At 37.6% G+C, this 12259-nt stretch overlaps 1 protein-coding gene across 1 annotated transcript in view; it reads right to left on the bottom strand.

The window, feature by feature from the left end:
- Positions 1-2459: 2459 nt before the first annotated feature.
- Positions 2460-12259, bottom strand: part of LOC107687261 (metalloprotease TIKI1-like) — a 46626-nt gene continuing 36826 nt past the window's right edge. The window contains exons 5-7 of the mRNA XM_016484515.1: positions 9212-9397; positions 6176-6361; positions 2460-2866 (exon numbers count right to left, since the gene is read on the bottom strand). Of these exons, the coding sequence (XP_016340001.1) occupies positions 2683-2866; positions 6176-6361; positions 9212-9397 (556 nt within the window). The 3' untranslated portion in view covers positions 2460-2682. The remainder of the gene's footprint in view (positions 2867-6175; positions 6362-9211; positions 9398-12259) is intronic.

The raw sequence follows: 12259 nt of genomic DNA, 5'->3' as shown, positions 1-12259 counted from the left end.
ACATGTGTTTACTCATCTCACTGCACACAAACACATTCAGTGTTCCTCAAAATCAATAAAAACAGTGAAATGCAAACTCAGAATATTATACAAACCTGCAATAATTAAATATGTTAAATAAGACAAATATCATTTATGTATTTAACCCCATTTTATTAACCAACGTCTTTGCTGCTGACCTTCGATGATGGAATTTAACCATACCAATAATGCAACAGCAAGATTAATCTTTAATGAGCCGAAAAGAACACATGTCACACCTCTGTTCATCAATCTGCACTGGCTACCAGTAGCTGCTCGCATTAAATTCAAGGCATTAATGTTTGCCTACAAAACCACCACTGGCTCTGCACCCCTTTACCTAAATTCATTACTTCAGAGTTATGTGCCCTCTAGAACCTTGCGTTCTGCAAGTGAACGTCGCTTTATTGCTCATCTCAAAGAGGCCCAAAATCACTTTCACAGACTTTTACATGAACTGTTCCCTCCTGGTGGAATGACCTGCCCAACTCAATCCCAGCAGCTGAGTCCTTAGCTGTCGTCAAGAATCAGCTAAAAACACATCTCTTCCATCTAGGGCTGCACGATTAATCGAATGCGATTGTCATGCGCATTTTGTTAAAAAAACGTGCTTTCAGATGGAGCAGCATTTACTACACAGAGCCGTAGTTCACTGACAAGTTACGCAAAAAAATCGCGATATTATTGCACAATTCTGAAATCGAAGAAACCGTTCGGGATCACTGAAAGATACGCATGACAATCAGCTTCTGTCGAATCGCGATCTACATTCCATTTCGATTTATCGTGCAGCCCTACTTCCGTCTTTATTTGACCCTCTAACTCTATCCCTCTCTATTCTAATTCTATTCTTTCAAAAAAAAAACGTCCCTTTTCGACTTGCACTCTATTGATTTACTAACTGCTTGTTTTCTTTAAAAAAAAACTAACACTAGCTTCTCTAATCTTTTGTATTCTATCTTTGTTTTCTTTTTATTTATTATACAATTAACAAAAGCAAAAAGGCCTCTAACACTACCTTTATTCTTCTTCTATTCTATCTGTTTTCTTTTTATTTATTAAAACCTTGCTACGTGTACTGTGTTAAGCTAACTGAGACTTGTTATAGCACTTGCATATTATTGCTCTTTTGTTGGTTTTGATTGCTTCTATTGTCCTCATTTATAAGTCGCTTTGGATAAAAGCATCTGCTAAATGACTAAATGTAAAAGTAATAAGCAAAAGTAACACATTTGTGTTTTATTTGAGTTATTGCTGAATAGTGCTGAACTTTCTTCTCCTGCGTCATATTCTTCATGTGATTAGTTTGAGCGGCGCCCTCTACTGTACAGACGTGAATTTACATTTCCTTCAGCCTGAGGCGCATTCATTTCACTTTTGTTGTGAAAAGGGTTTTTACATTAGTAAAAGAAGAACTTTTTTATATTAAAAACAAACAAGCAAGCCCTGCCCAAATTTCAAAAGTAACTCGAAAGTAAAATAATGCATTTCTTGCCATAAAAAGTAACTAAGTAATGCAATTAGTTACTTTTTTAGGGAGTAACACAATATTGTAATGCATTACTTTTAAAAGTAACTTTCCCCAACACTGTCCAGATTCATACAGCAATCTAAACTGTGTGCTAATTATAAATGATCTCTGACAGCAGAGATTTGGACTGAACTAAGGGTTTACTACAGCCAAACACACACATTTACAGAAAATGATCATTCAGATGCTCTCATAACTGTGTTCGGTTTGTATTTGACATCCATTAGAAATATCTGATCTCAGATCAGCTCTCACAACCCAACTATGGTAATAACCACAATGTTTTTGTTGGTGACGAATGATTTACAAAGAAAAATCCTTTCACACATTCATTGGCAACCAGAAATAAACCATCACATTCAAAATCATAAATTGGTCTTATGATTTATTTTAAAGAGCATAATAAAAGATCTCTTCCAAAGAGTCGCAGCGCCAGTCGTTGGTTCAAGAAGAACCTGATGAGGAACAGAACATCTATATTCATCTTTCCTTTGGAGAACCTTGAACTAGATAAATACTTTATTTCTTGTAACATCATAGACAAACATAATTACTGTAACGTCACAAACACCAGATATGATTTACATTGTATCATTCTGTCATAAACAATCACATAAACACATTTACATCAACTAACACTATCTATTCAATAAATTAAATGACTCATTTCTATGTCATAAACACAATATTAAACAATCATCAAATGCATGAAGTTGACAGATAGAAGAAGAAACTCAACGGGCCTCTGACGTGAAACTGGCTTCTGCACAAATCACTTGTAAATCTGCTTTTATGTAAAAAGGGTCACTGAACTGAAGGAAGTGATTTGATTTCTAAGGGTTTACAAACAGAAATTCGCTGCTGCTGTTTCATGATTGAGGCCAGTTAAGCTGGTTAGTAGCTGATTTAGTCTAAAAAATATAATGACTCTTCTTTATATATTTATAAAATAAGTGAACAAACAAATGCTTTATTCAAAACTCTAAATTACATCTATAATACATCTGATTTGCAAGGAAGTGATTCTTCAAGAGCTGAAGTGAAGCGGTTGATTAGTCCTGCATGAAGCAGGCGGCGGCTCAGAGTCTGTGAGGTTCAGGGTTAAACTCGAACCTGCAGCTCATCAGACGTCATGAAAGCAGCAGCAGCAGGATCTGAACACACAGAGCCGTCGCAGTGAGGGCGGGGCTCCAGGAGGAGGAGCCTGAGAACGTCCTGTGCTGATTGGCTCTGCCGTGCTCCTGTGGGTGTGTCTGGACTGGGATGTAACCGTTGATGATGCGGACGACAGGAGGCGGAGCCTCGGCCGTCACACTGCGAGAAATGAGAGAGCGATCATGAGAAACGCACGCCTTCATCATCATCATCATCATCATCATCTAATGGTTATCCAAATCCAATGTACAACATCTGACATACAGTGAAAATTTTGAACGATATATTTCTACTACAGTGTGTTCAAAATCAAAAATGCTCTCTCTAGAGTTATTTTTCTAGCTGACTATCAAGTTTATGGTCATTGCATGTTTTTTTCTGAGTTAAATGTGACGTTACGTGACATTATTGATCTGAAGCTGTTTTATTGACGTCTTTCTGCGGTTGAAACACCGATCGATCGATTACATGATTCATGATTCATTTCAGTGAGTTGTTCGGTTTCTTCTGATGTTCATTCAGGTTTATTTGGTGCTGTAACTAGTAGTAAAGAGGAAGAGATTATTAGTGATCTGTCAGCACACATTAAAGAGCAGCAAAACCAGTTAGTGACAGAAGTGACAGAATTTGAAAGCTGAGACTTTGTTTCATGTCAAAAGTAACAAAGCTTGTGAATGTTTCATCAAGTTTTGTTCACACGTCAACTCAAAACTGCACAGAGCTGTTCTTGGGATTTAAGAATTGATACTGGTTCATCAAAATGAGAATTGATTAAAATCAATAAAACAATATTTTTTCAACCCAGCCCTAATCATCATCATCTAATGACTATCCAAATCCAATTTGAAACATTTGCCAGATTTCAGTCTGAGCAGTGAAATGTGGAGGATTCGGTCGAATCTGAAGATGGTTCCCAGTCACTCAGATCTATCGCAGGACTGCGCCTCTACAGCTGAAACATCAGCCGCTTCAGTGTTTTCAGAAGAACTCCACCTGCAGATCCTCAGGGTTTCTGATGGAGTCACGTGTGTTTACAGCAGCAGCGTCGCAGCGTCTTCAGTCACGTGAGCGTCTGAAATCTGCTCGTTTATGAAATATGAAGAAGGAGGCAGGGAAAGTAAATGGAGTCTGTCAGAGCTGCTGAGACGGACGGGGAACACAAATAAAGAGTTTGAGGATTTCATTCCCGTCCTCCATCTGTGTCAACACGTGTGTGTGTGAGCGTCTGTGGACGCGATGAAATCCAGAGACGCACGATTCTGTCTGTTCTGGATCTGCGGCCCGTTTCCCTCCACGGGTTCAAACAAATGAAGTCTATATTCAGCACCCTGTGTTTGTTTTGACCGTCTGGGACCCTCTTGGCTTTCATAAACAGTTTATTAAAGAAATATTTTTTTTGCTCAAAATTACGTGGGCGACTGTAAAAAGTCAATTCAAGCAAGTTTCCAGAACACGGTTCAGGCTCGGCAGAGAACATGTCGTGTGGGATTTGACACGGGAACAAGAATCAGTCTGTTCAAAACCTGATTGGTGTAAATTAAATATAGCTCGTACAGATGAAGAATTCTGGAACCAGATGCTTCATTTCCAGCACAGAGGACAGTCAGTCTGAGATTCTCAGTCAGGATCTGTGTTTGGAAATAATGCCACTCGTGTTCATTAATGAACTGCACTGAATGATATTCAGCAGGTTGTGACGCGTCTCGAGAATCAGACGAGTATGTTCAGCGTTTCTCTGCAGCAGGTGAGGACTCGTGTCGGGACAGATGCGGCTGAAGTGCTACGGGCGTCTTGCAGGAGTCTCCCCTCAGACTCGCAGCCGCTCCGGCCGACACTCGAGACGCAGCCGCAGGCCAAATCCAGCGTCCGTAATCCCAGCCGTCATCCAGTTATCCTTCCCACAGTACACGAGAACCGCTGAGGAAGCCCATCCGCTCCCATACAGACATGTTTAACCGGTTACTGACCTCCACCAACAGGGTATTATCAGTAACCATAAAACCATTAAATTCTTTACTTCAAATAAGATAAACATTAACTGAAATAAAATTAAAATTAAATAAATAAAACGTAAAAATAGGCATATTTTACAAAAACAACGAACTAATAAAAATGACAAAAAAAAACAACACAAAACCTCAACTAAACATTTAAATGAAAACAGTAAATATAAAAATAAAATTTAAAACATTAACAAAAATATGAAACTATTTTATTTTAGGCTAAATATGCTAAAAATAAAAACTATAGGCATGTTTAAAAACTAAAATTTGAAATACTAAGTACTAAAATAAACTAAAAAGTTACAAATCTATAATAAAAACAATATATGCGTATTTAAAAAAAAAAAACAATAATGGCAAACACATAAAACAAAACAAACTAAAATTTAAATGAAAACAGAAAATCTAAAAATAAAATGTAATTTATAATGACAAAAACTAGGTTCCATTAGAGAGATTTTACTAACTGTAAGTAACTTGTCAACTAGCAATCATTAGAGTATTAGTATAAGTCTGCTTAATATCTGCTAACATTTGATTATGATGGACATTCAACTAGTCACATTGCAAGTACAAGTCAACTTATTCTACTAGCACTAACCTAACAGTCTATGGGCCAGTTTTACTAACAGCTTACGCCAGTGCAAACTGTTAAAATAAAAATAGTTAAAATAGTACTGTCAGGTTTTACTAAAGACGCGCAGTGACGAATAAGCGCTGAAAAGGCATGGACAGTTATTTTTGCGCCTGACTTTATTGAATATGCATTTCTAGGAGATTCCCTTTCAGACGCAAAATTCATTGGAGGAGAGTATTCAAATGAATTACGCAACGCATTTTACTCACAGCAAATTACTGGTATTTGTGCCATTATTTAACGCCCAAATAAAGCATGTCTTAAACTATTTTGTGCTTGAAATGCCTGCAATTATTGTTGCTAGAGGAAGAGGAGGCACCGCAGAGATGAGAGAGGATTTTTTCCACACGTATTAATTTATTTTGAATGCCATAAGAACACATTATCCCAACATATCAATGGCCAAGCCATGTTATTTTTAATTTGCTTTAGGAAATAAAAGATGACTTTGAACCCTCAACTAGAAGTCACGCAATACCAGCTCTATCAAAACTTACAGCAGGCCTTCATTTCTTGGCCTCCGGTTCTTTTCATTGTACTGTGGCTTCTTTATTCTTTATTTGCGACTACGCTAGTTTGCGCTGCGCTTGGTATATTGCGTTGGTCGATATGTAAATGAGATGTTACGTCTGTTGTTAGTAAATCACCTGCAGAAATTTCCACGCTCATCCGCTTTTTTTGGAATTGCGCTCTGGCCCTAATACTCTCAGGAGAGTTAGTTGACATGTAGTTACTCATAGGTACTCGCAGGCCTCTCAGAATGCAGTGTACGCAGAAACGCTGGTAGTTTGTGAATGGTGTTGCTGAGCAAGTTTGTGCTGGCCTCACCTCTCCTCCATCCGCACCCAGAGGTCGTTGAACTGACGATGGCGCTGCTTCTTCTGCTTTTTGCGGTGCTTCTTCTTCAGCTTGTGCTCCACCTTCTCCAGGAGCTCCAGGAGATGTGGTTCCTCGTCCTCCTGAAGTTCTCGGCTCTCGTGGAGGAATGGCTCCAGCTCTCCGGACCTTCTGCCGCTGCGAAGACAGAAAAACGCTTTCATACAGACACAGACCCGCTCTGAGACGCTAAAGCAGAAGATGACAGCCGAGACTGGATTTGTTGACGTTCATCTGTGACCCTGGAGCACAAAAGCAGTCGCTGGGGTATATTTGTAGCAATAGCCAACAATACATTGTATGGGTCAAAATTACTGATTTTTCTTTTATGCCAAAAATCATTAGGATATTAAGTAAAGATCATGTTCCATGAAGATATTTTGTAAATTTCCTACTGTAAATATATCAAAACTTAATTTTTGATTAGTAATATGCATTTCTAAGAACTTCATTTGGACAACTTTAAAGATGATTTTCTCAATATTTAGATTTTTTTGCACCCTCAGATTCCAGATTTTCAAGTAGTTGTATCTCGGCCAAATATTGCACTATCCTAACAAACCATACATCAATGGAAAGCTTATTTAGTATATATGTATAAATCTCAATTTTGAAAAATTGACACATGACACTTTTGTGCTCCAGGGTCACATATATTTAAAAAAACTTTAGATCAGACGGTGGCATCTCTTCATAAGGATGAAGGTCTGAATACACGGAACGCTCAAATGCCTTTCACTGGCTTTTGGTTTGAAATAAAAACACTGAATGTGATTGACTGGTTAGTAAAGCAATAAAATATAGACCTTAAAGAGACAGTTCACCCAAAAATGAAAACTGTCATCTTTTACTCTCCCTCAAGTTGTTCCAAACCTGTATGAGTTTCTCTCTTCTGCTGAACACAAAAGAAGATATTCTGAAGCATGTAGGGAACCAGACAGTTGACGGTAGCCATTGATTTCTTTTTTTATACTGTGTAAGTCAATGGGGATCAGAAACGGTTTGGTCACCAACATTCTGCAAAATATCTTCTTTTGAAGAAAGACCCTAGTCAAGAAGTTATACATTTGGAATACATTTATTTCATGAAGTATAGTTCAAATCTATTAACATATTTATTGACATATCGCCGGCTTTTCTGACAAGATGCGAGTTAAATATCGCATGCGATTAATCGTGCAGCCCTACTTGAGACTTATTGATATAAAATAATAATTCAACTTTATTTGGAGTACTACTTGTGCACAATGCACGTTTCTTAATATTAAGCCTAAAATGTGCTTTAATGTCACTATTGATGAGGACTATATGATCTTTGAATAATATCGGTCTTTAAATGCAAGATATTTAAAGTGTACCTGAAGTGTTACGTCACTATATCTTTAGTTGGACTTCCGCACAATTAAAGTTCATTAAGCACAAAATTAGTTGTTCCAATTTAGCAGAGCAGTTTAGTATAGTAAAAGTACAATTGCAGGGTATTTTTAATAAGTACATAAATATGTAAATGTAGTATACTTAGCATAAAATAAATGTATTTCAAATACATTTTAGTATATTTATTTTTCACTAGGCGTAAATAAATAAAACGTAAAAATAGGCATATTTTACAAAAACAACGAACTAATAAAAATGACAAAAAAAAACAACACAAAACCTCAACTAAACATTTAAATGAAAACAGTAAATATAAAAATAAAATTTAAAACATTAACAAAAATATGAAACTATTTTATTTTAGGCTAAATATGCTAAAAATAAAAACTATAGGCATGTTTAAAAACTAAAATTTGAAATACTAAGTACTAAAATAAACTAAAAAGTTACAAATCTATAATAAAAACAATATATGCGTATTTAAAAAAAAAAAACAATAATGGCAAACACATAAAACAAAACAAACTAAAATTTAAATGAAAACAGAAAATCTAAAAATAAAATGTAATTTATAATGACAAAAACTAGGTTCCATTAGAGAGATTTTACTAACTGTAAGTAACTTGTCAACTAGCAATCATTAGAGTATTAGTATAAGTCTGCTTAATATCTGCTAACATTTGATTATGATGGACATTCAACTAGTCACATTGCAAGTACAAGTCAACTTATTCTACTAGCACTAACCTAACAGTCTATGGGCCAGTTTTACTAACAGCTTACGCCAGTGCAAACTGTTAAAATAAAAATAGTTAAAATAGTACTGTCAGGTTTTACTAAAGACGCGCAGTGACGAATAAGCGCTGAAAAGGCATGGACAGTTATTTTTGCGCCTGACTTTATTGAATATGCATTTCTAGGAGATTCCCTTTCAGACGCAAAATTCATTGGAGGAGAGTATTCAAATGAATTACGCAACGCATTTTACTCACAGCAAATTACTGGTATTTGTGCCATTATTTAACGCCCAAATAAAGCATGTCTTAAACTATTTTGTGCTTGAAATGCCTGCAATTATTGTTGCTAGAGGAAGAGGAGGCACCGCAGAGATGAGAGAGGATTTTTTCCACACGTATTAATTTATTTTGAATGCCATAAGAACACATTATCCCAACATATCAATGGCCAAGCCATGTTATTTTTAATTTGCTTTAGGAAATAAAAGATGACTTTGAACCCTCAACTAGAAGTCACGCAATACCAGCTCTATCAAAACTTACAGCAGGCCTTCATTTCTTGGCCTCCGGTTCTTTTCATTGTACTGTGGCTTCTTTATTCTTTATTTGCGACTACGCTAGTTTGCGCTGCGCTTGGTATATTGCGTTGGTCGATATGTAAATGAGATGTTACGTCTGTTGTTAGTAAATCACCTGCAGAAATTTCCACGCTCATCCGCTTTTTTTGGAATTGCGCTCTGGCCCTAATACTCTCAGGAGAGTTAGTTGACATGTAGTTACTCATAGGTACTCGCAGGCCTCTCAGAATGCAGTGTACGCAGAAACGCTGGTAGTTTGTGAATGGTGTTGCTGAGCAAGTTTGTGCTGGCCTCACCTCTCCTCCATCCGCACCCAGAGGTCGTTGAACTGACGATGGCGCTGCTTCTTCTGCTTTTTGCGGTGCTTCTTCTTCAGCTTGTGCTCCACCTTCTCCAGGAGCTCCAGGAGATGTGGTTCCTCGTCCTCCTGAAGTTCTCGGCTCTCGTGGAGGAATGGCTCCAGCTCTCCGGACCTTCTGCCGCTGCGAAGACAGAAAAACGCTTTCATACAGACACAGACCCGCTCTGAGACGCTAAAGCAGAAGATGACAGCCGAGACTGGATTTGTTGACGTTCATCTGTGACCCTGGAGCACAAAAGCAGTCGCTGGGGTATATTTGTAGCAATAGCCAACAATACATTGTATGGGTCAAAATTACTGATTTTTCTTTTATGCCAAAAATCATTAGGATATTAAGTAAAGATCATGTTCCATGAAGATATTTTGTAAATTTCCTACTGTAAATATATCAAAACTTAATTTTTGATTAGTAATATGCATTTCTAAGAACTTCATTTGGACAACTTTAAAGATGATTTTCTCAATATTTAGATTTTTTTGCACCCTCAGATTCCAGATTTTCAAGTAGTTGTATCTCGGCCAAATATTGCACTATCCTAACAAACCATACATCAATGGAAAGCTTATTTAGTATATATGTATAAATCTCAATTTTGAAAAATTGACACATGACACTTTTGTGCTCCAGGGTCACATATATTTAAAAAAACTTTAGATCAGACGGTGGCATCTCTTCATAAGGATGAAGGTCTGAATACACGGAACGCTCAAATGCCTTTCACTGGCTTTTGGTTTGAAATAAAAACACTGAATGTGATTGACTGGTTAGTAAAGCAATAAAATATAGACCTTAAAGAGACAGTTCACCCAAAAATGAAAACTGTCATCTTTTACTCTCCCTCAAGTTGTTCCAAACCTGTATGAGTTTCTCTCTTCTGCTGAACACAAAAGAAGATATTCTGAAGCATGTAGGGAACCAGACAGTTGACGGTAGCCATTGATTTCTTTTTTTATACTGTGTAAGTCAATGGGGATCAGAAACGGTTTGGTCACCAACATTCTGCAAAATATCTTCTTTTGAAGAAAGACCCTAGTCAAGAAGTTATACATTTGGAATACATTTATTTCATGAAGTATAGTTCAAATCTATTAACATATTTATTGACATATCGCTTGAGACTAGGGCTGCACGATTAATCGCATGCGATATTTAACGCGCATCTTGTCAGAAAGCCGGTTCTGTAATCAGCGGTAAATCTCCATCACCTGCGGGCTTTCACGTTGAACAGCATTAACTACACAGAGCCGTTGTTCACTGAGGAGCTGCGCAAAAAATCGTGCGAATATGAACGTGGTTTTGCGCAACTCGTCAGTGAACAACGGCTCTGTGTAGTTAATGCTGCTCAAGAACCGGCTTTACTGACAAGATGCGAGTTAAATATCGCATGCGATTAATCGTGCAGCCCTACTTGAGACTTATTGATATAAAATAATAATTCAACTTTATTTGGAGTACTACTTGTGCACAATGCACGTTTCTTAATATTAAGCCTAAAATGTGCTTTAATGTCACTATTGATGAGGACTATATGATCTTTGAATAATATCGGTCTTTAAATGCAAGATATTTAAAGTGTACCTGAAGTGTTACGTCACTATATCTTTAGTTGGACTTCCGCACAATTAAAGTTCATTAAGCACAAAATTAGTTGTTCCAATTTAGCAGAGCAGTTTAGTATAGTAAAAGTACAATTGCAGGGTATTTTTAATAAGTACATAAATATGTAAATGTAGTATACTTAGCATAAAATAAATGTATTTCAAATACATTTTAGTATATTTATTTTTCACTAGGCGAAACCTGAGGTCGATAAACAATCATTTTTGGTTGAACTGTCCCTTTAAAGGTCTAAATGAAGTTGTGATCTTTGAATAAGAATGCAAGAATTCAGTTCAGAAGAACTTGAGTCAGTCAAATGTATTTGTATAGTGCCTTCACAACATAATATAATATCTTAATATCTTCATGCATTATAGTCAGATTTATCAGATTAGAAATGTAGGATAATACAGTTACATTTTGTGACAATATCAACAATCAAGCAGTTGATTTGCTATATAGTGTATATCGCTTTATGTGAGTGTACTGTATTTATGTGGATAAAACTTTCTATGACGAGCAGAGTAAACTCCTCAAAATAACACTCGACAGTTGCTGGACTGGTTTGCAGTGAATGAGTCGCTGTCGTTCCCGGCGTCTGCTTCCTCCATCTGCTCCTGATCAAACCTCTCCGACTGCTAAAGCATCGCAGGAATTTATGACAAATGCAAATAAGCCGTACGTTTTTATAATGGAACTTTCTGGACCTCGGGTTTCCAGTGTCTCCTTCAATCTGCCAATCCATTCATTTGAGATGGAAACGATGCTGTGATAGAAGGAGGGATTGTTTCTGCTGATGATGGACGGGTTAATCGGACTGATGAGAGCACAGTGCAGGAACATGAGCACTGATGATGAGATGAAGAGAGGAACGATCCTGTGATTCCTCGGTACAGTCCGTCTGCGGCTCGGTGAAATCACGGAGATACTACTGTAGTTTTGTAGCGGTGCTCTAAGTCGGGGTCTTCTAAGTCGAAGCCGGATCTGCGGAGCGTCGTTCTTCAGGGCACCAAGCTAACAGCTCTGATAACACCAGAGGTCTGTCTCGAGAGACTGATTCCCTTAGCAGACTATTTAACAGTGTGGAAGCTTCTGCCAAATGTGTCTCAGTGGGTCCTGCACACTGTAGAAATAGGTTACCTCATTCATTCAGTTCTCCTCCGCCTCGTTTCAATGGGGTGATCCCCACTCTGGTGGGCCCCCGAGCAGGCTCTGGTAATGGAACAAGAAGTAAACACTCTCTTGAGGAAGGAGGCCATCGAGGTGGTCCCTCCTCTCGACAGAGAGTCCGGGTTCTGCAGCTGGTTCTTCATCGTTCCAAAGAAGGATGGGAGGTTGCGTGCCATTTTAGATCTGCATCAGTTGAACCGCTCAGTAATGTGG

The sequence above is a fragment of the Sinocyclocheilus anshuiensis genome, unplaced genomic scaffold, assembly GCF_001515605.1.
Source record: "Sinocyclocheilus anshuiensis isolate Anshui unplaced genomic scaffold, SAMN03320099.WGS_v1.1 scaffold745, whole genome shotgun sequence".
NCBI lineage: Eukaryota > Metazoa > Chordata > Actinopteri > Cypriniformes > Cyprinidae > Sinocyclocheilus > Sinocyclocheilus anshuiensis.
The sequence above is the reverse complement of the archived record's forward strand: the minus strand, read 5'-3'. Positions and strand labels throughout refer to the sequence as shown.